The 25,810-nt window shown below is 65.5% G+C and overlaps 3 protein-coding genes and 1 long non-coding RNA gene across 13 annotated transcripts; 3 read left to right on the top strand and 1 right to left on the bottom strand.

The window, feature by feature from the left end:
* The first annotated feature begins 550 nt into the window (after nucleotides 1-550).
* On the top strand, nucleotides 551-7,032 carry TMEM132A (transmembrane protein 132A). Its single transcript, XM_055722870.1, has 11 exons — nucleotides 551-779; nucleotides 1,730-1,941; nucleotides 2,014-2,304; nucleotides 2,394-2,776; nucleotides 2,864-3,013; nucleotides 3,416-3,608; nucleotides 3,682-3,825; nucleotides 3,916-4,118; nucleotides 4,379-4,655; nucleotides 5,051-5,242; nucleotides 5,327-7,032. The coding sequence occupies exons 1-11, from the start codon at nucleotides 713-715 to the stop codon at nucleotides 6,449-6,451; spliced, it is 3,237 nt and encodes a 1,078-aa protein (XP_055578845.1). The 5' UTR covers nucleotides 551-712; the 3' UTR covers nucleotides 6,452-7,032.
* Nucleotides 7,033-7,965: 933 nt separating this feature from the next.
* Nucleotides 7,966-9,805, bottom strand: LOC129736914 (uncharacterized). The gene is made up of 3 exons (XR_008734105.1): nucleotides 9,415-9,805; nucleotides 8,524-8,692; nucleotides 7,966-8,445 (listed from the first exon to the last, which is right to left on the bottom strand). It is a non-coding gene; the product is annotated as an uncharacterized LOC129736914 (long non-coding RNA).
* Nucleotides 9,806-10,036: 231 nt separating this feature from the next.
* Nucleotides 10,037-15,326, top strand: CD6 (CD6 molecule). Of its 6 annotated transcripts, none has more exons than XM_055721858.1 (13): nucleotides 10,037-10,236; nucleotides 11,360-11,434; nucleotides 12,169-12,240; nucleotides 12,379-12,687; nucleotides 12,792-13,091; nucleotides 13,209-13,277; nucleotides 13,393-13,533; nucleotides 13,722-13,823; nucleotides 13,914-14,021; nucleotides 14,105-14,185; nucleotides 14,298-14,492; nucleotides 14,770-14,934; nucleotides 15,058-15,326. In XM_055721858.1, the coding sequence occupies exons 1-13, from the start codon at nucleotides 10,182-10,184 to the stop codon at nucleotides 15,153-15,155; spliced, it is 1,770 nt and encodes a 589-aa protein (XP_055577833.1). In that variant the 5' UTR covers nucleotides 10,037-10,181; the 3' UTR covers nucleotides 15,156-15,326. The 6 variants fall into 6 exon arrangements, with proteins under 6 accessions (XP_055577833.1, XP_055577835.1, XP_055577834.1 ...); XM_055721860.1 differs by having other exon boundaries at nucleotides 13,695-13,823; nucleotides 14,839-14,934; nucleotides 15,085-15,326; XM_055721859.1 differs by having other exon boundaries at nucleotides 13,695-13,823; nucleotides 14,839-14,934.
* A 3,438-nt stretch (nucleotides 15,327-18,764) lies between these two features.
* CD5 (CD5 molecule) lies at nucleotides 18,765-25,596 on the top strand. 5 transcript variants are annotated; one of them, XR_008734101.1, is made up of 11 exons: nucleotides 18,765-19,246; nucleotides 19,961-20,407; nucleotides 20,780-21,070; nucleotides 21,151-21,213; nucleotides 21,444-21,752; nucleotides 22,571-22,855; nucleotides 23,129-23,260; nucleotides 23,718-23,771; nucleotides 24,105-24,227; nucleotides 24,400-25,139; nucleotides 25,320-25,596. XR_008734101.1 is itself a non-coding variant. In XM_055721854.1 (11 exons), exons 1-11 carry the CDS (start codon nucleotides 19,195-19,197, stop codon nucleotides 24,483-24,485), a joined length of 1,629 nt encoding a protein of 542 aa, XP_055577829.1. In that variant the 5' UTR covers nucleotides 18,767-19,194; the 3' UTR covers nucleotides 24,486-25,596. The 5 variants fall into 5 exon arrangements, 4 of the variants coding, with proteins under 4 accessions (XP_055577828.1, XP_055577829.1, XP_014134763.2 ...); XM_055721854.1 differs by having other exon boundaries at nucleotides 18,767-19,246; nucleotides 19,961-20,155; nucleotides 20,369-20,407; nucleotides 24,400-25,596; XM_055721853.1 differs by having other exon boundaries at nucleotides 24,400-25,596.
* The last annotated feature ends 214 nt before the right edge of the window (nucleotides 25,597-25,810 follow it).

Below are 25,810 nucleotides of genomic sequence, written 5' to 3'. Positions count from 1 at the left end.
TGGGGTGTCTCTCCCTGTGGGCTGTTCTGTCCGGCGCTGTGCCTGGGCATGGGGATGGGGGTGGGATAGGAGTGAGGATGGGGATGGGGAGCAGGAATGGAGAGCGGGGTGAGGATGGGGAGTGGGATGAGAATAGGGATGGGGAGCAGAATGGAGATGGGGATGGGGACTGAGATGGGAATGGGGATGGGGATGAGGATGGTGAGTGGGATAGGGAGTGGGATGGAGATGGGGATTGGGGGTAGGACAGGACGGGGAGTGAGCCAGGGAGCAGGGATGGGGATGGGGAGCAGGGTGGGAATGGAGATGTGGATGGGGATTGAGATGGAGATGGGGATGGGAATGGGGACAGGGATGGGGATTGAGATGGAGATGGGGATGGGAATGGAGAGTGGGGTGGAGATGAGGATGGGGATGGGGACGGTAATGAGGATGAGAAAGAGGATAGGGATGGGGATGGGATGGGGATGGGGATGGGATGGAGTGGGGAGCGGGAGGGCAGGGCGCGGCGCTCGGCGCGGCACAGCCCGGGGCCGGGGCGGCTGTGGGAGCGGGGCGGGAACGGGGCCCGGCGCCGCGCGGGGCGGGCAGGGCCGGGGTTTAGGACCCGGCGGGACGAGGCGGCGCCGGTGCCGGTCCCGCCCCGGCCCCATTGTCTGGGCGCGGAGGCGGAGGGACGGGAGCGGCGGCCGCCGCTCGCACGGACGCGGCCATGGCCCCCGCACCGGCCCCGGGGCCCCGGCTGGCGCTGCTGGCCGCCGCCCTGCTCTGCGCCCCAGGTGAGTGCGGCCGCACCGGCACCGGCACCGGCACCGGCACCGGCACCGGCACCGCCGGCAGACCCGAGCCGGGCTCCACGCCCGCACGCGTCCCCCGTCCGAGGCGACCTGCCCCCCATTCCTGCGTTCGGGATCGCCGCGAGCTGCTCCCTCCGTCCCCGCGATCCCGAGGGGATCCGCTCCCCCGGTTCCCTCCGTCCCCGCGATCCCGAGGGGATCCGCTCCCCCGGCTCCCCCTCCACCCCCGCCATCCCGAGGGGATCCACTCCCCCGCGCACTCAGGACCTTCTCCGAGCCGGAGAAGAGCCGCTCGCCCTCCACCGCATGGGATCCCCCGAGATCAGGAGGGGATCCCCCAAGCACCGTGGGATCCGCTGTGATCTCGGGGGGATTGTGAGGGGATCTCCTCCCCATCCACGCGGGATCCTTACAGTCCGAGGGGATCCCCGACCCACGGGAACGCGTGATCTGCCTCAGTCCTCCCCCTGCTCACTGGGTCCCTGCGATCTGCCCGGGGAGCTGCTCCTTCCCATGCCCGCGGGGAGCTGTAGATCGGGTGGGATCTGTCCCTGACCAGTGGGTAAGCCCTGCCGGGATATCCCGGCGGGATCTGTTCCGTGCGCACGGGGATCCCTGTGATCTGGCTGCCCTGATCCTGGATCCCACCCAGCGGGACCTGGCACCCACCGGGGAAGCGGGTGCCCACGCCGCCGGCACAGCTGGGCAGCCTGATGGGCACCGGGGTGCAGCCAGGCCGGGGGGATCCCCACTGCCCCCCACCGCTCAGCCCTGGGGTGCTGGGGTGACCCTGTCGGGGGGCTGGGGTGCCTGGGGATGCCGTGTCTCCCCCAGCCACCCACGGGGGTGGGCATGGAGACCCCCGCTTGGCACCCCAGGGGTGGCACACCACGTGGCCCCCGAGGCCGGTGACACAGCTCCTGTCCTGGCAGCGAGGGGTGACGGGGAACCCCCCGAGCCCGTGTACCTGCCGGCAGCCCTGGAGGTGCTCGGCGTGCCCGAGTACTACCGGCTGCAGCGGGCGGACCGGGACCTGCCCGCCAACGCCTCGCTGCGCGCCCGCACCGAGAGCTACCTGCTGCTGCGGCACGGCCCTGCGCAGCCCCTCGTCCAGGCCACCTACCCGCCCTTCAGCACCCGGCAGGTAACACGGCCCCCGCCGCCCCCACACCCCGGGGCAGCATGGCCCCCCGCCACCAGCCTCGTCTCTTTGCAGGAGGTGCCCGCCGAGACCCCCCTGGGAAAGGATGGCTCGGCAGCCTGGGCCATCCGTGCCGTCCCCCTCGAGAGCGCCGTGTCCCCGGCTGAGCCTGTTGCCCGTGTCCTCTTCCACCTGCAAGGTCCCGACTGGCTGCCTGGGGAGCGGGACCACCCTGGGGAGCGGGACCACCCTTGGGTGCGAGACCACCTTGGGGAGCGGGACCACCCGGGGGAGCGGGACCTGCCCTGCGTCACCCTCCATGCACACCACCGTGGCCGGGTGGCCCGTGGGACATGCCGCCTGCAGGTCAGTGCCACCCACCGAGGCTGGAACCCCCCTGGGGGTCCCCACTGCTCGGCCCCCAACCTGATCCAGGGTTCTGCTGCCCTCTCCAGACACCCCTGGGCGTCTGTGTGGTGGAGCTGGAGATCCCCCCACGCTGGTTCTCCCCGGCATCCCCCACCTCACGCAGCCGCCGCCGGGCAGCTGAGCCCCCCGGGCGCCCCGAGCCCCCTGAGCCGGCCGAGCTGCACTACAGCGTGGTGGGGCCGGGGGAGTGCGGACACGGCGGGGGCCGGGAGCGGAGCCGTGGTGGGGAGGCACCGCGGTACCTGGGCATGCTGGAGCTGCGGGCGGCCGAGCCGGCGCGGCGGCAGGAGGTACGGCTGGACGACAAGGTGCTGCTGCGGGTGCCTGACGCCACGCTGCGCCCAGGGCAGCGCTTCACTGCCACCCTCGCCCTGCGGCACAACTTCACCGCTGACCAGCTGACGCTCCGGTGAGACCCCCGGGTTGGGCAGGGGGCCCCCACGGAGGGTGGCACGTGCCAGGAGAGGGATGGCGTGTGATGGGGATCTGCTGGTAGGATCAAGGCGAAGAAGGGGCTGCAGGTGGTGGCGGCCCGCCCTGGGGCCCCCGCTGCCTGGACCGCCCAGCTGGAGCGCAGCCGGGGCCCCAAGCACTCGACGGCCGTGGTGACATGCCGGCGGAGCGGGGATGCTCGCGGCAGCTGGAGGTAGGGAGCGGTATGGCACCCTGGCTCCTAGGGACCCCCAGTATGGGAGGGGGCTTCTGCATGGGGACTCAGTGCAGCCCAGTAGTGCCCAGTCCAAGCAAGGGGGACCAGCATGGCAGTCCCCATCCCAGTGTGGCCCAGCTGGAGCAGGGAGACCTGTGCATTGCACCTCTCCCATCCCAGTATGGCCCAGTCGCAGCAGGGGCACCTGTGCATTGCACCGCTTCCATGCCAGTGTGGCCCAGCTGGAGCAGGGGGACCTGTGCATTGCACCTCTCCCATCCCAGTATGGCCCAGTCGCAGCAGGGGCACCTGTATGCATTGCACCGCTTCCATCCCAGTATGGCCCAGTGGGGGAGCTGGAGGACACAGGGCAGCCCTGACCCCCATGTGGTGGCACAGGGTGGCCGACTCCTCCACATTCCTGTACCTGGACCTGGCGGTGGAGAATGGGACGGGGGGGCTGGCACCGGCGCGGCCCCTCACCTGGCAGGTGGAGTACCCCGGCCAGGACCCCGAGGCCCAGAAGGACAAACTAGTGTGGGAGATCCAGGTGTCGGAGCGGGATGTCCGTGCCCTCGTCCCCCTGGTACAGGTGGGTGCCCCCTACCCTGGCCCCCACCCCTGACCCCATGAGGCCACGTGCTCAGCCCCACTCTGCCCCACAGGAGCTGGAGATCCTGAACACAGCCCCACTGACGGGGGTCCCCCGTGCCGTGCCGGTGAAGCTGGTGGCGGTGGAGGCAGGCGGCGGCGTGACTGAGCTCACCGAGCCCCCGGGCTGCGAGTCGGCCGACAAGCAGGTGCTGCAGGTGAGTGGGGCTCCCAGTGCCCCCCCGGCATCCCCTCCGCTGCCCAGGCACTGCCCGCTCCCCCTGCCCCTCTGCGTGTCCCCCTACCAGGTCTCAGATGCCTGTGACACGGTGTTCGTGGGGGGCAAGGAGAGCCGGGGGGCACGGGGGGCACGGGTGGACTTCTGGTCCCGGCGCTTGCATGCCTCGCTGCGCTTCACCGTCTGGGCACCGCTGCTGCCCCTGCGTGTCCAGCTGGGCGACACCGCGCTGGAGCAAGTGCGGGGCTGGCGCCTGCCTGGTGGCCCCGAGAGGTGAGCCCAGCACCCGGGGGGGACCCTGCCACCACCCCCTGCTGTGCTGAGCCCCATGGGTGTTAGAGGGTACATCCCCACCCCGCTGAGCCCTGTGGCACTTGTGACATGTGCTCTTGCCCCACTGAGCCCCATGGCACCCGTGAGATGCACCCTTGTCCCACTGAACTCCATGGTGCTTGGGGTGGGCACTCCAGCCCCGCTGAGCCCCCACACACTCGTGGCACATCCCGATGTCCCAGTGTCCCCACTACCTGCAGTGCCGCGGCAGAGGCAGAGGAGCCCGGGGAGGAGGCTGAGCGGCGGGCACGGGGCTGCCGGCCCCAGTACCAGCGGACGGCGGTGAAGGTCCTGGCGCACTTTGTGGCCCACCCACTCGATGGTGGCCGTCACCTCACTTACCTGCCCGGTCCTGACTGGCTCCTGGATGTCACCCACCTGGTGGCCAGCCAGACCCGGGTGCAGGACCCCCGCGTGGCTTCACTGGAGGGGGGCACCGTGGTGGTCGGCCGAGAGCCTGGGGTCACTTCTGTGGAGGTAGGCTTGGGGGCTTGTCTTTTGTGGGGGCTGGAGGGGGTCCTGGGGGTGGACAGAGGGAGGTGGGGGCCTGCAGGGGGGGGCTGGCAGTGGAGGGAGGGAGATGGGGTGGTGGAAGGGGTCCTGGCAGTTGAAAGAGGGAGACGGAAGGCTAGAGGGGGTGCTGGGGCTGGAGGGAGGAAGATGGGGTGGTGGAGGGGTTCCTGGGGGAGGAGGGAGGGAAACGGGGGGCTGGAGGGGGTTCTGGGGATGGAGGGAGGGAAATGGGAGGCTGGAGGGGGTCCCAGGGGGAGCTGAGGGACGCAGGGGCTGGGGGACCAGGGCGGGGGTGGCAGAAGATGGGGGCACAGCGGCGGTAAGCCTGGGTGCTCAGCAGGTACCCCCCATGCCCCCAGGTCCGCTCCCCGCTCTCGGACTCCATCCTGGGGGAGCAGATGCTGGTGGTGTCGGAGGAGAGGGTGACGGTGACAGAGCTGCGCGCCCAGGTGGTGTCGGGGCTGTCCCTGATGCTGCGGGCAGAGCCAGGCCACCCCAGTGTGGTCACCACCACCGTCCAGGGGACGGTCACCCTGCGTGCCCCGAAGCAGGTGAGAGGGGTGGGGGGCTGATCCTGGGTGCCAGGGTGCCCTGTCCCCCCACCCCGGTGCCATCCCACCCGGCATCCCTGGCAGGAGGCGACGCTGTCCGTCTGGCTGTCCTTCTCTGACCGCACGCTGGCCCCTCTGGAGCTGTACGGCTGGCAGGACATGGCCTTGACCGTGACCTCGCTGGACCCTGCCGTGGCCACCGTGGGGGGCTCACCCAGTGTCCCCGCCACCCGCCCGTGGGTGGTGGCTGAGGGGCCGGGGCGGGGGTCTCTGCTGCAGCTCAGCCTGCATCCCCCCGACGCCTGCCGCCGGGGCCGGCACCGGGCAGCCGCACTGGCCACCGGCACCGCCTGGCTCGAGGTGGGAGCCAGCCGGCGTGCACCTACCCCCGGTAGCCCCTGGCCCCGCGGTGGCCACCCCCGGCCCAGCTCGCCCTTCCCGCGGGCCGAGGGGGCCATGTCGGGGGAGGCAGTGACAGCAGCCAGCGAGCCGCGGCAGAGGGACCCCGCAGGGGTGGGACCTGCCTCCACCAAGCTCCAGGGCCTGGGGTCTTCCTCAGAGGAGGAGGAGGAAGGCTACGGCCACGACCGCGCGGGCAGGGAGGAAGAGGAGGAGGATGAGATGGTGAAGGCTCCCGAGCGGGTGACGGACCTGGAGATTGGCATGTACGTCCTGCTGGCTGTCTTCTGCCTGGCCATCTTCATCTTCCTCGTCAACTGCATCTTCTTTGTCCTGCGGTACCAGCAGAAGGAGCTGCCGGATGCCGGCACGGCCCCCTCAGCCCCCCAGCCCCACAACTGGGTCTGGCTGGGCACCGACCAGGAGGAGCTGAGCCGGCAGCTGGATCGCCGGCAGCCTGAGCCCCCGGCCCCCGAGGCGGGCACTGAGGCCGGGCGCTGCTGCTGCGGGGTGCCCCCGGGCCCTGCACCCGGCTCTGAAGCAGGGGGTCCCCCCCCTGGCACACCGACACCCGGGGCTCCCCTGCCCCGCAAGGAAGGGGGCACGCTGGGGGGCGGCCGGAGGAAGCGGGTGGAATTTGTCACCTTTGCGCCTGCCCGGGTCCCCGAGGAGCCCCCCCTGCCCGCCCCCAATGTCCAGTCCATCCTGGTGGCCAGCGAGGACGACATCCGCTGGGTGTGTGAGGACATGGGGCTGCGGGACCCCGAGGAGCTCAGGAGCTACATGGAGAGGATCCGGGGCAGCTCCTGACCCCGGGGGGGCAGCCCCTGGCCCCCCAGCCCGGGCAAACCAGTAAGGGACCGACCTCCTCCCCATGCCGCCCTGGGGGACACACACACATCCCCCCTTTTCCCTGCCTGGCAGCGGGCTGTGCTGCTCCTGGGGACCACTGCCCATCCCTTCTGGTGGCCTGAACCCCAAGCCCTGGTCACCCAAGGGACCAGCCCCAGGTGCCCGCCGGGGGGGTCTCCCCCTTCCTTGGGGTGCACAGCAGCACCCCTCACCTCAGTGGCCTCGGGGAGGAAGCCGGGGTGCCCTTACTGCTTTGGGTCTCATTGCGACATTGTGTTCATAGTGATGATGATGATGATGATAATGATGAGTCCTGTGGTCTGATCCCGGGGAGGGTCCCATGCCCCCCACCCCACCTGTGCCATGAGGAGGAGGGGGGTACGCGCCTTCCCCCCTCCTTCACCCTGGCCACGCATCCGTTTTGTACGACTGGCATTTTCTACCTGTAACGCCCTGGGAAGGGGCTGCTGTGAGGGGCTGTTATTTATGGAAGATTTTTAATTCTGACATTGTTACAAAAATAAAATATTTAAAAAAGACAGGCAGCCCCTGTGCCGTGCTGTCTGCCCCCGCTGCCGGGTACTGGCAGGTCACATCCTGCCACTGTCCCAGGGCAGGGGCAGCAGGGATGGGGAGGATGGTGCGGTGCTGGGGCACCACCATGGTGCTGCTGGCAAGAAGCAGCTCTGCCAGGCACGGCTCAGCCCGCTGGGCTCCTGGGAATGGGCTCGTGCCCTTGGCATTGGCTCCACGTGGGAATAAATGTGGGAGATGGTCATGGGAAGGGCTCGGGGGCCAGTTCTGCACTGGCCCAGGTGGGGTGACCTAGGGGCAAGGGACCTCCTTCGTCCCTGTCCTGCCATGGGGAAGGGGCTGCTGCCTTCCTCCTCCTCTGCCTGCCCAGCCCGAGCACCCAGGACCAGCCCATCTCTGCCTGGCAACCCCAAGCTCCAGCAGTGTCTCTCCTCCATGGAAAACCACAAGGATTTCCACACCTTCAGCCCCCCAGTCTGTCCCAGTGGTCTGGGGACCGCCCCAAAATGCCCTGGGTGATAGCAGGGGACACCCCCCCTCTGCCACCCTGCTTGTGGCAGGCTGCCCATGCTGAGCTGGCACCCACCAACCTTCCCCTTCCCTCTGCCCCACACTGGGGCTTGAGCCATTCCCCCAGCTCCCCCAAACCCATGGGGCCACCAAGATGGGGTGACCGCTCTGGCTGCCTGGGGTCCTGGCCCCCCTGCCCTGCTGGCGCTGGGACCAGCATCCCTGTTCCCAGGGAAGGGGGGGTGGCAGCGCCTGGTGATCCAGGCAAAAAGCAGGCAGGTGACCGACTGGATCCCTGCCGGCAAGAAGTAGTTATCCATGTGGCAGCTGGGGATGCTCCCTGTCAGCGTTAGGGTGGTCAGAGCTGGGGCTAGCCCTCAGGACACCCCCATGTCCCCCACCCAATCCCCACTGGCCACAAAGGCACCCCAAGCAGGAGGTGACACTCCTGTCCCCATGCCAGCACTCACTGTAGTCCCCTGGGCAGCACATCTCGCAGGCTGGCAGCAAGAGGAGGGTCAAGCAGCCCCAACGCCAGCGGTGAGCCCAGCCTGGAGACAAGAAGAAAGCCATGACAGCTCCTTTCATGCACTCAGGGCCCCCAGTGCAGGCAAACTCCGGGCATGCAGGAAAGTGGAGAGAGCACGGGAAAAACACAAACCCTTTGGGGTTCCTCCACCAGCTCCAACTGCCGCAGCGAGGGGCTGCGGTGGCTGCCCTGGGACCAGGGAGGAGCAGGCACCGCTCACCAGGGATGCTGGCAAGGAGCTCGCTGATGCTGATGAGCAGGTACCAGAGGACCTGCCACCAGACGGGCAGTGTGGCAGCCGGGTAGCGGTCCTTGCCAGTGGGCTGTGGCACTGCCTGGTAGCGCTGCACATACTGCAGCCTCTCCCGCTCCAGGACACCTGCAGGATGCGGGCAGGGTGCTGAGTGCCCGCCGAGCTCTTGCTGGTGGCAGCCTCCCACCCCAGCTTGGGTCCTACCTGCCATGAGGATGGAGGTGAGGCCGAAGAACATGCCCAGGGCCATCCGCTAGAGCGCTGAGCGCAGCAGCCTCTGCCTGGCTAGGAAGGGGTTGATGAAGTGGTCCTTCAGGAGCACCAAGGCCACCAAGACTACCACGTTGGCCAGGAGCAGCCAGGCATCTGGGAACTGCGGGGCAGAGGCAGGTCAGGCACCAGCCCCCACCCACAGCAGGCAGCTCAGCATCTCATGGGACACCCTGGCTCCCACCCCAGCCCCCACACATCAAGTCCATGGAGCTGCCAGCCTCATCCCTCCGGACCACCACGGCTCTCAGCCTTGGCTCTCCACCACCACCTCAACCCCTCTCCGGGCTGTCCCTCTTACCGTGTGGGTGCCCCACGTTCCTGTCCCTCCCTGGCTCCCTGTTCCCTGTTCCTGCTGAACAGACATGTATGACAGCTCAGAAGCAAAAATCCCTGTCAGCCTCCGTGGCTTCTTGACAAAGCTTTCTGCACGCACCCCCCCTTACTCAGGAGGCTTTGCTCACCCGCCCAGCACAGCTCTGCTGGGTCCTCGCACCAAAGCCCCTCGCTGAGGCTGGGGTCTCCCCCTGCTATAGGGGTGTCAGAGCTCCAAGTGTGCTGGGGGATGTTGTGCACCCACCAGCTCCCACCAGAGCCTCCCAGGGCCACCATAAAGCATCCTTCAGCTCTTCCATGTCCTTGCACCCCCTCCTGCACAAACAAGCCCCTCCAGGCTCCCTGGCACAGGGGAAGACCCCAAAGGCAGAGCTCCCCAGCCCATGGCCACAGCTCCTGGCATTCCCACGGCCCCCAGCATCCCCATGGCTCCTGGCAACCCCATGGCCCCCTGCATCCCGACAGTCCCCAGCCATCAGGCATCCCCACCTGACAGAGGGATGAGCTCTCCGGGACTGGGGGGCCCTGATGAGCTCTGTGATAACCAGCAGCTGGGCAAGGGAAGAGCCGGGTGGCAGATCTTGGAGTCACCATGAGTTGTCCTCTGCAGCTCCCTTGTGCCACGGGGTGGAGCAGGGTGTGAAGGACTCTCCAGCAGACAGCACCAAAAAGCACCGGCCATGTCACACCTGCCTGTGGTGTCGCAAGCACCCTCCTGCCCACCTCAGCCCCAGAAAATGGAGGAAAAGGAGGGCGCCCCACGCTCTGCTCCATCACCCATGGAGGACCCGGAGCTTGGGGGAGCCTGAGCCCCACCACGCCACCAGAGATGCTGTACCAAACCGGTGACACAGTGGCATGCCAGGAGCAGAAAATCATGGCTCCTGCAAGACCCATGTCCCCCAGGTGCTGAGTGTGACCCAGGTGGGACCACCGGGTCCCCATGGCTCCCATCACCCTGAGGGATGCCGCAGGCACGTGGTGTGGTCCCTGAGCAGAACCCACCTCCACCGGACCCCCCGCTTCCTCCCCACAAGTGTGCAGGATGGAGCCACCCCATCACGCTCCTCCGCCCCACAGTGCTGAGCTGGCTTCCTGCAGCCCTCGACCACAAACCGGGAACAGAAGGCACATGAGCAGCAGGCAGCAGACGGGGCCACAGCCGAACCATGTCCCCAGGCCACTGAGAGAGGACAGGACCACCCGCCCCCTGGCTCCCCAAGTGCCATGGGGCTGCCCCACAGCCACTGAGCAGGATGGAGGGGCTCTGCCTGCTCTTGGTGACTCTCTCCGCCGCAGCGCCCGGACACGGTACGCCAATATCCCCACCCTGTCCTTCCCTGTTCCTCTTAGTGTGCCGGGACCCCAGGGTGATGGCTCTGCTGATGTCCGAGCCGGGTCCCTGCTGCCTCCCCGGGGCAGGGGGTGTTGGTGGGTGCAGAGGGGTGTTACCAGCGGTGGTTCAGCACCAAGCGAGGATGCTCCGCGGGCAGCTCTGCAAAGTTGAGCTCTTTGCCTTCCTGAGGTGCTTGACGCTCCTTGATGTGCCCAGTGGGAGCGAGGGAAGGGTGTCCCTGCTTGGGGGGCGGTGACTCTGGGGACCCTAAAAGGGCTCTCGGGGCCACCCTTCCCACCAGCTCCCACCCCGGCCCTGTGGGAACCGGGTAATGCTCTCCTGGTTTTGGCAAGCAGGAGCCAGAACTCACCCTGTCTGCTGGTGTCACCAGCATCATCGCCCTGGGATGGCTTCTGGGGACGATACTACCTGCTCGCCCCGGCCCGGCAGGGTCTAGAGTGTTTTCACACCTGAAATGGCTGCCTCAGTGCCTCTACTCAACTGGGGGACGGTCGCCATTGCCTTTATTTCCGCTGACGGCTCCTTCCCGCACCTTTGCCGGTGCCTGCCTTGGGCTCAAGGCACGGTGCCCAGCAGGACTGCGGGGCGGCTCTTCCTTGCTGCACCCCTGCTCCCACACTCATCCCTTACCTTTTCCTTTAACATTTTTAACACCAAGCCAGAGCCCAGCAGTTAGGGCAATGGTTTCCCATGGAGCCCACCGGGACGCCCACTCGACGCGCCCCACCAGTGGGGTTTTGGTGGCAGTGATGGCGAGCGCAGCTCATCTCACCCCGGGGGGCAAATCCTTCCTCCCGGAGGAGCCCAACAGTGGATTTTTCCGGTGATAACGGCGGGGGCTCGGTTACAGCTGTGTGTTGAGGCAAAGGGATGGGAAAGAGGAGACAGGGAGGATGGGATGGAGCCCTGCACCCAAAATGGTGCCGTGCCCTCAGGGTGGCTGGGGAGAGGGAAAAGCCTAAAACGAGACCGCGGCGGCGGCAGCATCCGCTCACCGGAGGCACAGACTCGCAGGGGTCCGGGCTGGGGGTGCAGGCAGGCAGGTACGGGCAGCGGGCTGACCCTCTCTGTCGGCAGGGGCAGCGAGCTGGAAGGCAGCGGTGTCGGCAGCCCAGGCACGTAATGGCACCCCACACTTCAGCATTCCCCCCGGTGAGTGTGCCCCAGTACCGCCATGCTACGGCCACCTTCTGCCTCCCCCAGCCTGCGAGCAGACCCCACGCCAGGACTTGGCCCCGGGGCATGTTGCCCACCCAAGAAGGGCTGACGTAAGGACACAGGGACTGATTTTTAGGGGTGCAAGAGAGATGCGGCCAGGGCTCAAGGGGGCTCCCCACAGTGCCGCCCATTTTGTGGCAGCCTGGGGAGCCATTTTGGAAATCCTTCTCCGGAGCAGCATCACTCTTCAGGCAACTGGGACGCACATTCCTGCACCCTCTTCATCTGTCCCCTGCCCTCCCCATGGCTATGAGCGGGGGTGGCAGGAGAGCCATGTCCCTCTGGTTTGCCATCTGTGAGCCACAGAGTGCCCAGAGGCTGGCACAGGAGCGGCAAGGCGCTCCGGCACGCCGGCACAGTCAAACCGTCTGCTCCTCGCTGCGTCCCCATGCTTTGCCAGGAGAGTCAGGGCTGAGCCAAAAAAAAAAGGGGGGGTGTGGGGGGGGTGCCCCCCCGATACCCATTGGCCTCACTCCTGCTTTCGCCTTGGTGTCTGCCAGCTCTCAGCAGGGCTCTGGGTGTGTGTCCATCTGGTGGCACATCTGTCTGTCCTACAGCCATCAGCCCCACCATGCCACCTCTTTCCCTGCTCAGGGGGGCCGGTCAGCCCCGGAGGAGGGTCCCAGTAGGCTCAGCCCCTCATACCCTCTGCCCCTTCCTCCTTGCAGACCCCACGGAGCCGATGGAACCTCGCAGCACCCCAGCAGGCAGGGCGGCTGGAAACACCTCAGTGGCACCAGGTGAGCACAGAGGGCTCCTTGCACCCATGTTTCGGTGAGGAGTGGGGAACCCGGGGGTGATGGCATGCCATGGAGCCAACAGTGGCATGGGGGACAGTGCCAGGGACACCGCTACCCCTGTCCCCTGTGCCTCGCCAGCTCTTGGCATGCTGCGGCTAGCCGGCGGCCAGAGCCGGTGCGAGGGCCGGGTAGAGATGGAGCAGGCAGGTGCCTGGGGCACGGTGTGCGACGACGCCTGGGACTTGGCCGACGCTGACGTTGTGTGCCGGCAACTGCGCTGCGGCTGGGCTGTGCGCACCCATGACGGTGCTGCCTTCGGCCGGGGCACTGGACCCATCCTGCGGGACGAGGTGCGCTGCAAGGGACACGAGGAGCATCTCTGGGACTGCCCGGCTGAGCTGGAGCATGACTGCAGCCACAAGGAAGATGCTGGTGTGGTGTGTTCAGGTGGGTTTGGTGTGTGCTGGGTCCAGCAGCCATCGGGCAGGGTCTGGGCTCTGGTGCAGGCAGGGTGCAGGCAGCGCACCCCCAGCTCTGCTCTCTGCCCACAGAGCACCAGGAGTGGCGGCTCTCCGGGGGCCGGGACGGCTGCGCCGGCCGGGTTGAGGTCTTTTTCCGTGGTACATGGAGCACAGTGTGTGACAGCACGTGGTACGAGCTGGAGGCCAGCGTGCTGTGCCACACACTGGGCTGCGGGGAGCCCCTCCGGCAGCTCGCCTTTGGCCACACGCTGCCCGGCAGGATGCTCTACCAGTGCGAGAGCCAGCAGCCCTCGCTGGCCCACTGCCAGTGGACCTACAACAAATCGGCTCCATGCCACCAGTCCCAAGCGGCTGGCGTGGTCTGTAATGGTATGAGATCCCCCCTTACCTGGCCCTGTGGTTGTGGGGGGCTGCCTGCTTGCTTGTGGCCACGGGGGTCCCCTGTGGATGAGCTGCAAGCCAGCTTCTTCTGTCCCTTCCTGCCAGGCTCCCAGGGCTTGCAGCCACCAACCCCAATGGCCACGGTGACACCAACCAACGTCACGCTCCTGCACGGTGAGTGTCCTGCAGACCTGGGTCTGGGGGGGCTGCAGGGAGTACCCAGTTTGCCCTCCTTACCTGGAGGAAGGATGCCTCAGGTGTCATGAGCTGTGTCTGTTCTCTGTCTCAGCTGAGGAAGGCTCCCTGGCTGTGGGGACACAGTCCCCTCTGCACATGCCCCTCTTCATCCTCTGCCTGGTTCTGGCAGCACTGCTGCTGCTCACCGTGCTGGCCTTCACTGCCACCCTGCTGAGGGTGAGGAAGAGGAGCGGTAAGGCACCCCTGTGGGGGTATGGTGGGTCCTGGCCAGGGAGGGGGTGACACTGCCAGCCCAGCTAGGGCCACCCCACACCCAGAGCTCAGCCCAGCTGTGGGAGCAGGGCTGGCTGTGCCATGGAGCAGCTGAATGGGTCACCCCCCTTGTCCACGCAGCCCACACCATGTCCTCCCACGGGCTAGCCGGTCCGGTCCTGGTGACCCACAGCACCCAGAACCCCAGTGCGCCCTCGGGGACCTCCAATGACTACAGGGACATGCCTCCCAGCCTTCCCAAAGGACCAGGTAGGTCTGGCAGATGAACTGCCCCCCTGGGGGCTGTAGGGCAGGAGATCATGGCTGTAGATGTCTGCCCCATCCCCATCTCACCCCCAGACGCACCAGACCCAGCCCCTCCCACTGCCAAGGACTCCGACTCTGACTCTGACTACGAACACTATGACTTCAGCAGCAACCCGCCCGTGGCCCTTTCCACTTTCTACAGTGAGCATCCCACCCAGCCCTGGGACACCTGCCGCCCTGCCCTGGGTGCCCCCGCTGATGCCCCTTCCCTGCCCTCCCCGCAGACTCACTGCGCCAGCAGCCCAGCGAGCAGCTGCTCCCGATGATGCCCAGCCAGAACGGGATGGAGCCGTTCCCTGCGGAGGGTATGGCATGGAGGTGCCTGTCCCTCTGTCCTGCAGCACTGGCTGTCTGTCCCATGGGTGGGCGAGTGGCTGTCCTGCAGCCCGGGGCTAACGGGAGCCCTGTGCCCCGCAGTGCCGGCCAGGCTGGGCCCCCCATCCTGTGGCAGGGGGAGCAGCTCCTCCACCTCCTCCTCCTCATCCACCGAGCCCTACTGCAATGACAGTGTGCCCCCCCAGCATGCCTGGGCCTGCCCCCCACCCGCTGCCGACAGCACCTGCCAGCACGCAACACCCACCACCCATGACTACAGCAACTACCCCAGCACAGGTGGGCACTGCCGTGGGCTCCGTAGTCCCAGCGATCGGAGCAGGGATGGAGACAGTGGCAGGGATGGAGAGACCCCAAGGACAGGAGCAAGGGATGGAGAGACCCCAGGGATGAGGAACAGGGATGGAGAGACCCCAGGGATGGGGAACAGGGATGGAGAGACCCCAGGGATGGGGAACAGGGAAGGGGACAGTCCTAGGGATGGAATGGTACTGAGGGACCCCAAGGGATGGGAGCAGGGGTGGAGGATGCCAGTAAGAGACCCTGTTTCCCCCAGCTCACCAAGCAACAGCCTGTGCACCCACCCCAGTGCTCTCCCCACCCTGGGTACCTGTGTCTCCAGCAGACCCTGAGCCCACCGACAGCTCCAGTACCTCCTCGGGGGAGTGGTATGAGAATGTGCAGGACACGGAACCACCGGGAGACCTGTCCTCAGACCCCAGTGAGGACCCCACACTGACAGGGCAGGAGTGGGGTGGCACTGGGGGCTGCAGGGCTCCCCTGCCCCTGCAGCACCCTCCTCCTGCACCCTGCCCGCCTGCCTGATGGGTGCTCTCCTTTGCAGACTGGCCAGCTCCATTTTTGCCCTTAGGGGGACACATGCAGGACCCCAGCTGCTCTGAGGGCAGTGACTACGATGACATCCAGGGCTCTGCCTACTGAGGCTGCCTGAGCGCCACAGACAGAGGGTCATGGCAGGGGACACTTGGCCATGCGGCCATGGACTTGCCATGCCGCCGCCGTCTCCTCTGTGCCAGCACCGGTCCCAGTGGATGCTCGGTGCAGGTGAGATGTACCGGGCTGTATGCTGCAATTAAAAGCTTTTCCCAGTGGGCCACCGTGTCCCTCAGCCATACAGGTTGCTGGTCACCAGCCCCACAGTAGGGGAGCTCCCAAGGGCTCTCCCAGCTGCCCAGCAAGGGATAAGTGACCCAGAGGTGTCCCTTCCTGCAGTCCCCTGACAGGCTGGTCACAGCCATGGTGAGCAGCATCGTCTGCACCAGCCACAGGTCCCAGCAGCCAGATCTTCTGTCCCCAGCCCACGGCAGTGTCCTGTGGCACTGGGGGTGGTGCTCAGCCCCTAGGGCTGGCCCTGCAGGGGACGTGGGGTGCTGCCCCACAGCCATCCCTGCCACTGCATGGCAACACAGCGATGGATACACACACACCCCCAAGTTTCCCCACACCCCACCGGGCCACGGTCCTCCCCATCCCAGGGACACACTGGCCACTGTGCCAGTAATCCCCGGTGTGGGGGCTCGAGGGATGCTCATGGGGAAGGCACTGGGATCCCATCCCAAGTACACTGGCTGGTGCTGTGTGGCAGTGCTGTGTGGTCCTGGTCCCTTCTCACCCCAGCCCAGGGCTGTGGGGCAGATACCAAGCCAGGAAGTGGGACATAGCCAGCTTCCAGCCCAGGGTGGATTTGTCCCCCTCACCCAGAGCTCAGGTGGTGGGATACAGCCCCTGAGGGGAGGATACCCCCCTCCAGCATCCCATGGTCCACCTGAGCGAAGCGGCATCACCCTGTGCCAGGCACAGCTTGAGAACAGAGACACTGGTGGGCTTGGGTGCTGCACCCAGCCGGGCACAGCATCCAGCCATCACCCCTGGGGCTGGGACCCCTCCATCCCCCTGTCCTTGGGGCTTTCCCTGCACCCCACATGGCTCCTTCCATCAGTAAACCAAACTGAATGGCACGTCTCCCACCCCAGCACCTGCCAGAGGGTTTCCATCTCCCCAGGCGTCATGAGGTGGAGCCTCGGCAGAGGCTGGGGTTCAGACCCACCCCCGTGGAAAATTTGCCCCCTGCCACATCCTTCAGCTGTTTACCAAGGCGAGAGGCTCCGGTGGCCCCGAACAAAGGAGCCGCACCGCAACAACGGAGGAAGCACCAAAATAGCAACAAAGCCCCAGACAAAGGGGAGAGCAGCAAGGCAAGAGCAAGGAGACAGGTGCTGAGAGCAGAGCTGGGACAGGAGCGGGCATGGGGGTGGGCACAGGGGGTGCCCCCAGCCACACTCGTGGCTCCCCGAGCCAGGGCAGTGAGGCTGGTACCTTTGCAAGGGCAGATGTCGGGGCTGAGCGGACCGTGGCATGGATGGGCAGCGTGCTGATGCCCAGGGGGTACCGCTGCCCCAGGGGAGGGGGATAACCCCCCTCCCATCAGGGCACGGGGCAAAGGGCCTTAAGACAGGTACAGCAGTGCCAGCCGTTTATTGGAGCTGCTGCTGCTCCTGCAGGGGTTGACAGGCGCTGGGAAATGCCACTTCCACCATCGTTAGGATAACAGCGGCGTGCTGACAGCTGACAAGCCCATTCCTGCTCGCACCAAAGGCAGCTCCTGCCTCTTAAAAGGCTTCTCACGGGCAGGCGGCATGTCAGCACGTCCCAGCACTCCCCCCACTCCCCCCCGACCCCTCCGGAAAGATATTATAATCATCCTTATCTGTCACAGCATGCAGGCGATGCTGAGCTGACTTGCATTGCTGGCAGCAAGCAAGGATGCTCTAACCGAGCCACGGTGCAAACCCCGCCTGCAGCACCTCAGGGCTTCCAGAGCCACCCACGCCTTGGAGGGGAGGTCTGGACCCTGGGCACCCCACATCCATGGGGCTCAGGCACCCTCAGATAACAGGGGGGAGGTAGACTTTTCCCAGGGACGAAGAGTCCCAGGACACTTGGGGTGAATCAGCAACCTCAGGTTGATTTGGGGTAAGAGGGGCTCAGCTCCTGCCTGCAGACCCCAGGGCTGAGTCCCATGGGAAGGGTTGGCCCAGGAGCAGGTCTGGGGCTTGCACCCTTTCCCAGGGCATTGCCAAAGCTGTGCCAGTGCGTGGGTGGGTGGGGGGCAGCGCCAGGACCCCCAGCACCCTGTGGGACAGGGCTTGCTCCTATCACAGCCCCAGGCTGGTCTTGGGGGTGCAGCAGAACCCCCAGGATGAGTGGGAGGGGACTGGGACAGGCAGGGGCTGCAGGGAGCAGCCCACAGCCTTGCACTGGGGGTGGTCAGCACTGCCCAGCACAGGCAGGGGCAGGCAGCAGCCCCTCTCTGCCTGGCCAAAGGGATGTGGAGGCTGCAAGGAACCAAAGGAGCCGGGAGGGGACTGCCGAGCTGGGTTACCTCCAGGGATGCTGAGGCCTGGCTGGAGATGGGATGCTTGTGCTGCCGGCATCAACTGCATCTCTGTGCAACCTCTCTGAGCATCTCTGCCCGGCCCTGCCTGCGGCTGGCAGCCCACAGCGGCCCGCCACCCATCGCACCCCAGTGAGCTTCCTCTTGAGTCATGGAAAATCTTCAACCCAGAGAGTGTTTTGGGGCAGGAAACTCCCAGGGGAGCCAAGCCCCAGCTCCAAAGTTGGGGACCAGAGCATCCTGGGGCTCCGGGCAGCAGCCCAGGGCAGTAAGAGGGGATGGGAGGGCTCCCTAACCTCAGCCAGCTGCCCAGAAAGCTCTATGCCCCCAGCCCCACTCCCCAGGCACTCTCCTTTCAGCAGAAATGTCACCGGGTCAATGGAAAACAGCTGACTTCATTAGCATGCATGACCTGGATTTGGAGGAATTAATTAGGGCACAATCAATTAATGCCTCTCCCTTCCCTGGGCCATCACAGCCTGTGCCCCACGTGCCCTTGCAGGCGTGTAGGGTGTCCCTGGTGTGCCAGCAACCGGCAGAAGTGGGGACATGCCTGGATGAAACCTTCCCCCATCGCTATCCTGTGGGATCATCGCAGCGCTCCCATGGCCTGCAGGGCATGTGGTGGCTTGGCATGGCATGGCATGGCATGGCACAGCATGGTGTGACATGGCACAGCGTGGCATGCATCAGCTCCTTTGCAGGTGCTGGTGGCAGGGGCAGCGCCCGGCGCAGCACGTTTCCTGCCCTGGCACGGCGACACTGCTCGCCTGAGCGGTGACCGCAGGCAGCGGTGAGGGTGGCGGGGCAGCTGGGGCAGAGCCGAAGCAAGGTGGCGAGGAGGAGGCGGGAGGCAGCTGCTGGCGAGGGGAGGCTATTTTTGGCAGGGGTTGGTGTTACGTGAGAGCGGCCGCAGGTCTCCCGGTGGCAGCGAGGGTGAGATCCAGCCCTCGTGGGAGCTTGGGCTGTTGAGTTTAGTGGCCGCCACCGGTTTTCCCCACTGCAATCCAGTGTGCTGGCTCCCCAAACAGCTCACCGGCACCAGGGAGCTGCTGTGGGGGCTGGGATTTCCCCCGGTGAATGCTGCCAGCTCTGACCCCCCAGAAGCCCCCCACATCCCCCAGCTCGTGCTCCTCAGCTCTCCTTTGGGTGCCAGCTCTGGCTGCCCCGGGCTCTCACTTGGCCACACTGCCTTCCAGCCACCGGCAGCGTTGTGGGGACCCAAGGGAGAGCTGGGGTCCCTCTGAGCCCCCCAGCACCTGGTATTCACCATCCCCCAGGCTCGCACCCTCTGCAGAGATGGGGGACCCCGAGATGGGGGCTGAGCCCCACATTTCTCTCCCCTTTGCTCTCGCACTCAGTGGGACCTGGGGAGGCAGCTGCCAGGTTGAGACTTCAAACGAGCATAGATGTGACGCAGAAAACCACAGAGGGAGGAAAAACAGCCTGTTCCTGCCCGTCCCCCCTTGCTGCCTTCCCCGGGCCTGGTAGCAGAGGTGGCGGTGCCCACGGCTGCCTCCTGCTCAGCCGCCGGTGCCGGGGCAGAGGAGGTGGCCAGCTGTGCCGATGGCAGCCTGGCCGCTCGCCCTGCGCCTGCTGCTCCTGCTGTGGATGTGGGGTGAGTACGGTTGAGGGGCTTGGTGCAGCGGAGGGGTGTGGGGGTCCCAGCTGCTTTACCCGAGGGTACCCGCTGTGCCAGCAGCTCTGGAGCCAAGGGTGCCCCGGGGACCCCGCCTTGTGCATGTTGGAGGGCTCAGCCCCGTGGCTGGGGCTCACCACTGGTCCTGTCTCCGCTCACTCATAGCACCGTGCTGGGGGTCCCACGTGCCACCCCTGGGCAAGCCCCAAGCACGGGGGCTTGGACCAGGCAGGAGGCTGGGTGCTGGTGGTCAGCAGTGGGGCTGCCGAGCCCACACCAAAACGTGGGCAGCGAGGAGAGCGCAGGCGCGCCATAGCCAGGACCACGAATGTCCGTTCCCCACCCAGCACTGGCGGTCACCCGGATGATCGTCACATCCCTGGAATGACCCTGCTGGTGCTGTCCCCTCATCCTTGTTCCCTGCTGGCTCCTGCTGGCTCCAGCTGCCCCTGGGTCCCCATGGCACAGGCACCGTGCCGCTCCGGCTCACTGCGGTAATGGCGGCACCATCCACTGCTGCTCGGCTTTAGCCTCCTTGCCAGTAGCGTGCTAGCTAGTTAGGGGTAATTAGCAGGTGCCCTTCTCTGTCTTTTTTCATCCATAATTATCCGCCAGCAGACGGATGGGCAGCCAGGCAGGCAGCGCTATGGCCAGTTGCGTGAAGTCGTTTGTATTTATTTATTTCAATTAAAGGTGTGAGGAGGAGGAGGGAGAACAAATTCACCGAGAGAAACAGAAAATCCTCTTCTATTGCCAAGGAAAAAGCCAGCACGACCCAGCCTCCTCCTCCCGCCCCCGGTGCCGAGGGACAGGCACCCGGGGGCCTGTCCCCACGGCTGAGCTTTGGGGACAGAGGTGTCCCCCCATCATTACAGCCAGGTTGGCAGGGTATGGCATGGCTGGGGAGCTCCTGGCCACCATTGCCAGCTCCTGCATATTTACTCAGGCATAAAGCTGGGGAAAGGCCCCCCGAATCACCTTTCTGCCCCCAAAATACCCAGCAACAGGCCAAGAGCCAGGAGCTGCTGCCCCAGGCTGGGGGTCCCGCTGGCCCCAGGGTGAGGAGCAGGACTGACACCTCGTCCCCCCTCTCTCTTGCAGCCATTCCCTGCTATGGAGGAGCCACTCTGAGCCCTGGAGGTGAGACTGGGGGGGGGGCAGCGCCTCGGGGACTGCGCCGCGGCTTCGTTACCAGCTCCTCGGCCATGGCTTCGTTAGCGTGGCACCTGCCTCGGCTGGGAAGCCGGCTCTGCTGCGTCACAGGCTCCGTGTGGCTGGGTCTCCCAGCTTAGCCCCATGGCACCCACACTCCCCAAGCCCCCCGCTTGCCCGTGCACCCCCCAACACCCTGTTTCCTTCCTGCTCCATTCTGTGAGAAGCCCTGGCTGCCACGCCGGTGCCCAGCAGCATGCCTGGCTGCAGCGATGAGCCAGCAAGGACTTCTCCAGCCCTGGGTAGAAAACACCCTGCAAAGAGAAGAAAACCCCCCTAACACCCGTGCTTTGCCCGCAGAGCCCAGCCTGCGGCTCACTGGCAGCAGCTGCCGCTGCACCGGGATACTGGAGGTGATGTGGGAGAGCCGGTGGAGCCGAGTGTGCCAGAGCAGCGTGAGCAAAGCCAGCGCAGATGTCATCTGCCACTGGCTGGGCTGCGGTCCCACCATCGCCAACCCCCTGGAGTTCATCCTCGCCAGCGGGAAGGAGCCACACATGTCGCTGTGGTGCCGGGGGCTGGTGGACACCCCAGTGGGGTGCCGCTGGGTGCCGGCAAACTGCACGGAGTATGCAATCCTCACCTGCAGCGGTGAGCCTGGACCCCCACCCCAGCCACTCCCCGCCCTGGGGACCAGCTGCCCCAACCTGGCCCCTCTCTTCTCATTTCAGAGCCGGAGATAAACACCCCTGAGCTGCCACCGGCACCACCACCCACCACCCCAGAGCCCACCGGTAAGAGCCCCATCCCTGCCCGCCTCTGGTGGAGGGGAGCAGGTTGGCAAGGGCCAAACCAGGGGGCATGCACAGCCTGCCAGATTGCCTGGTCTCATTAATAATGTCTGCAGCATCAATGGGGCAATTAAGCTTCATATGTGGTGAGCTCAGGGATTTTCTGCTCAATAATGGAAAGAAATGGCGTCCCAGTTGGTAATGAGATTTTTTTCCCCCCTGTCCCACATCAGGACCCGCCAGGCTGCGGCTGGTGGACGGAGACTTTGGCTGCTCAGGCTTCGTGGAGCTGCACAGGCAGGGGCTGTGGGGGTCCGTGGCAAGCAGCCAGGGCATCCCACCAGAGCTGGCCACCCGCATCTGCCAAACTCTCCACTGTGGCACCGCCATCAGCAGCCACGGCTACACCAAGCCGGAGCGGGAAAGCCACTTGCCGGTGCGGTGGGAGGTGGTGGAGCCCTGCGAGAGCCGTCTGCTCCTCGACTGCTTCAACAGGACCAGTCCCCGGCGGGGGAAAGCACCTGCCTTCATCATCTGCTCGGGTGAGCGCTTGCCCCAGCACGGCCCCGCTCCTTCCCCAGAGCCCTGGCTTGCCCCGGCCACACGCTGGGCTGCCCTCGGCACGCTCTGGGACTGCCGGCTGCTCCGAGACGGGACAGCCCCGCGGGGCTCTCTGGGCTGGATCCCCTAAGCAGAGCAACAGCCCCCTGCCTCATACACCCCGTCCCCCAACTCCTACTCATCCTCTCCTGTTTGCAAAGGCAAAACAGGAAATCTCCCCGGCGTGCTGGGTTCCTGGCAGCGGCACCTCCAGCCCCAGGCTTCGAATGCAGCAGCGCTGCAAGTAGGAAAAGCTGGGGAGCCAGAGCAGCTCGCAGCAGGCACGATGTTAGCACCCCAAAATCCAGCATGGGCATGCAGGGTATCTCAGCAGAGCCCAGCACCCTGCTCGTCCACACCTCTTGGGTGCTTGCCACGAGCATCTCCCCGCAGAGCAGCTTGGTGCTGGCACCACAGCACAGAGAGACAAGCTGTTGGGTGAGGAGAGGGCTTGCTCCGGGTTCTGCCATCTGCCCGAGCTTAGCAGCCTGCCTGTGGGATTTGGGGGTTTAAGGGGCCGTGCCGCAGCAGCTGGCAGAGCGGGCTTCCCTGCTGCGCTTTGCATGGGGACAGCTCAAAGCTCAACACGTGGCCCTGGTACAGCGCGCGCATCCCCCTGGCCCTGTGGCACAAGGGGAAGCCGAGATGCCGTGAGCATCCCTGTGCCATGAATTGGTCCAGAGCGCCAGCAGGATGCTGAGCCATGCCAGCCAGCCACGAGCTCCTGCCGTGGGTCTGACCCCTGCCTCTCGCCCCCCAGGCTCCCAGCCCCAGGCCCTGCGGAGGCTGGCGGCCGGCCCCACGCCCTGCGAAGGGGACATCGAAGTCTTTCACAAGGGGCAGTGGCAGGTGCTGTGCGACCACTGGCAGCAGCGAGCTAAGTGGGGCCGGCAGCTGTGCCAGGAGCTGCGCTGTGGGAACCTCTCCTCCAGCACCGAGAGCCGGGACCCCCCCTCGAAGGGCGTCATCTGCAGGGTCCCCACCCTGCACCTCTGCTCCATCAGCCTTGAGCCCTCCCAGACCTGCTCCCGGACCAGAGTCGTGTGTAAGCCACCGTGCAGGGCTCAAGCCCATGGGGACCATGGGGGATGGGCAGCACCTGCTGCTGGGCATCCTTGGCTGATGCTGGGAGCTGGGATTTCCACATGCTGGACACCTGGGGAATGGGTAGAGGGTGCGAGCTCGGGGCAGGGGATGGGGGAAGCCATGCCAAGGCTCCCTGTAGCCCTCCTGGCAGGGCGGTGCGTGCTCAGGCTGCGAGCATCAGCCTCCGCCCAGGCACAAGGGTCTCATCCAGTGACACCCCCCCTCTCCCCAGGCCAGGACTCAAAGCCACGTCCCGCCGGCATAGCTGCAGGCACCATCGTGAGCATCTGCCTGGCCCTGCTTCTCTTTGGCATCCTCTCACTCATCTGTGGCCCTCCTGCCTACAGGAGACTGATGAAGAAAAGTAGGTGACAAGCTCTGGATCCCCTCCTCCTCCTCCTCCTCCTCTTTCTCGCTCTGCCATCACCATGCAGCAGCTGAGGGCTGGCTTCTCCCTGCATCCATCCCTGCCGCTCCCCCCCAGCTCCTTGGTAGGGTGGCGCTGGGAGACGGACATGCTGCTCAGCCTGACAGATCCCCCCCTGCCCCATTGTCCCCGAGCCTGCCCCACAGGTGTGGGCACAGAGAAGGGGTGGCCAGGGAGCGGGGATGCTTTGCAGGCTGTGGCAGGGATTAGGACACAAAAGAGCAGGCAGAGGGTCTCGGGGGGCGGTGGGGGGATTACCAGGCAGGGGAGATTGTTTGGGACGGCATATGGGGCCGGCGGGGGGGAGGCAGCCGGAGGAAGCGAAGCCCGGGGCAGGGGCATCAGGCAGCTCCTGGGAGAGATCCCCCCATCACCGCCCACCTCTGCCTTCCAGTCTCCAAAAAGAAGCAGCGCCAGTGGATCGGCCCCACGGGACTCAACCAGACGGGTGAGGTGCAGCGCGGTGGTGCTCCTTCGGCGGGGCTGGGGCTGGGTTTGGGGGTGGCTGGGGGGCTGCTGGCCCCCTGACTGCAGCAGGCACCGGCAGGCGGAGGTGTGAGCAGCGCCCAGCCCTGGCTCCTGCTTCCTGCCGCCGCATTGACTCATCGGCACGATATTAACTCAACTGGGAGAGCCGAGCCCTGACTGGTGGTGCAGGAGTGGGTCCCACTCTTACTCAGCCCCCTTCCCCTCCTGGGTGCTGAGGCAGGTGTGTTGTCCCAACCCTGTGGCTGCAGCCCTGAACCCCCCATCCTGACCCCTCTCCCACCATCTCTTCCAGTCTCCTTCCACCGCAACAGCACCGTCACCCTGAGGCCTCGGGCGGAGGGGCAGCGGGTGCAACGGGGGGACAATGAGTACGCTCAGCCCCCCCAGAAGAGCTCCCACCTCCCGGCTTACCCAGGTAGGATGCTGGGAATGGCTCCTCCGGCTCCCCTCCCACACACACCAGTGGGGATGAACCGCCCGGGTAGGGGCATCGTGGCAAGACTTCTGCCAGCACTGGGCGAGGGGCTGTGCTGGGGCTGGGGTGCACCCCCAAAGTGCCGTGACAAGCCGCATCCATTCCCCCACAGCCCTGGAAGGCACACACATAGCTTCCAACCCGCCAGACAATTCCTCCGACAGTGACTACGACCTGCACTCTGCCCGTAGAGTGTGACCCCCTTCGCCAGAGCTGGGACCCCCGTGGGCTGCCCCGGTCCTCAGCCCAGCCATATCCCCCCACCTGCCACCCAGTGCTGTCCCAGGGTGGTCACCCACGTGGCAGCAAAGCTGTGCAACTGCTGAATTAGCGGCTTTTCTGGCATTTTTGGCAAGCTACCTCATTTCCTTCGTCAGCCACCTTCCCGCCCTGCAGGCAGGGGTGGGATGCAGCATAAGAAAGGTAAATTTTGAAGGGCTTGGTCTAGCGAAAGACATCCCCACCTGTGGATGCAGCCGACGGAACAAGATGATCTTTGAAGGTCCTTTCCAACCCAAACCCTTCTGCGATTCTACGCAACAACTAACAGAACAAAGCTGACGGAAGAGATGACAGATACCTACACGGCTCACCTCGGAAGAAAGCCTGCCTGTATCCCCCCTAAATGTGATGGGAGACTTTTGGGAAAGGGTCCCCCCAGGCCCTGCCAGACTTGGAGCCAAACGCGCCCCTGCTCCCCCACAAGTGCCAATACTGCCGATACGGGGCACCAGGCAGACACAGCGCGGCTCCAACCCTGCCTGGCTCGGCTTTGGCTGCACCCCGGTACCCCAGCACCTTTCTGAGAAAGCTGCCTCGCGCTTTTGAGCCTCCCTTGTGGGAGCATGCAAGGTGGGTTTTGTTTTATTTTTATTTTTTAAGCTATTTGTGTGAGTTTAAGAAGCAGCTGGGTTGCTGCAGGCTTCATACCTGCACGGAGAGCAGAGCAGCCACAGCCGTTCGGAGGGGGGTTGCCAGCGTCTGTGTCTCTCAAACCTGGGATAACCGCACTCCTCCTGCCACCTGGGCCAGGCTGAAAGCGAAATCGGCTGCTGCCTGCCAGGCGCTCTGGTACCGGGGTGCAGAGCTTCGCAAGAAAGACTGCGAGACCCGCGTCTGCTGGGTTCCTGGGGGAGCTGTGAAGACCCACGCTTGGCTGTTTGTGTGGGATGGTGCGAGATTTGCGCAGATGGATAAAGCAAAAGCACGGACGCGAGGAGCATGGGGAGGGTAGAAATACTGAGAACAAGTCCAAGATATTTAATAAGCAATAACCACTGTAATAAAATTGTTTTTTCTAGTAATTACATCTTGTTCTCTTACTTCTGACACTACCGTGCCATGCCTTAGACTATCAGCCTCCCAGCTGGGGAGGGAAAATGTGGGACAGCGCCAGCCCAGGGGATGAGTGAGAAACGGTGCCAGAGGAGGGGAGAGACGGGCTGATGCAGATAAGCCCCATGCAAACAGGCCCCTTAGGAAAGACGAAAACAAGGCAGGGAAGATGAGTTTGAAGATGGTCC

This window comes from Falco cherrug, chromosome 10, assembly GCF_023634085.1.
Source record: "Falco cherrug isolate bFalChe1 chromosome 10, bFalChe1.pri, whole genome shotgun sequence".
NCBI classification, from domain to species: Eukaryota; Metazoa; Chordata; class Aves; order Falconiformes; family Falconidae; genus Falco; species Falco cherrug.
This window is presented reverse-complemented; position numbering and strand designations above follow the sequence as displayed.

Bases quoted from the DNA above. Each gene is read 5' to 3' on its own strand.
- TMEM132A (XM_055722870.1), top strand. From the start codon at position 713: ATGGCCCCCGCACCGGCCCCGGGGCCCCGGCTGGCGCTGCTGGCCGCC. The intron at 2,777-2,863 runs GTGAGACCCCCG...ATCTGCTGGTAG, and splicing joins GCTGACCAGCTGACGCTCCG to GATCAAGGCGAAGAAGGGGC. The intron at 5,243-5,326 runs GTGAGAGGGGTG...CATCCCTGGCAG, and splicing joins CCCTGCGTGCCCCGAAGCAG to GAGGCGACGCTGTCCGTCTG.
- CD6 (XM_055721856.1), top strand. From the start codon at position 10,182: ATGGAGGGGCTCTGCCTGCTCTTGGTGACTCTCTCCGCCGCAGCGCCC. The intron at 12,688-12,791 runs GTGGGTTTGGTG...CTCTGCCCACAG, and splicing joins TGCTGGTGTGGTGTGTTCAG to AGCACCAGGAGTGGCGGCTC. The intron at 14,022-14,104 runs GTGAGCATCCCA...CCCTCCCCGCAG, and splicing joins GGCCCTTTCCACTTTCTACA to ACTCACTGCGCCAGCAGCCC.
- CD5 (XM_055721853.1), top strand. From the start codon at position 19,195: ATGGCAGCCTGGCCGCTCGCCCTGCGCCTGCTGCTCCTGCTGTGGATG. The intron at 21,071-21,150 runs GTGAGCCTGGAC...TTCTCATTTCAG, and splicing joins TGCAATCCTCACCTGCAGCG to AGCCGGAGATAAACACCCCT. The intron at 23,261-23,717 runs GTAGGTGACAAG...TCTGCCTTCCAG, and splicing joins CAGGAGACTGATGAAGAAAA to TCTCCAAAAAGAAGCAGCGC.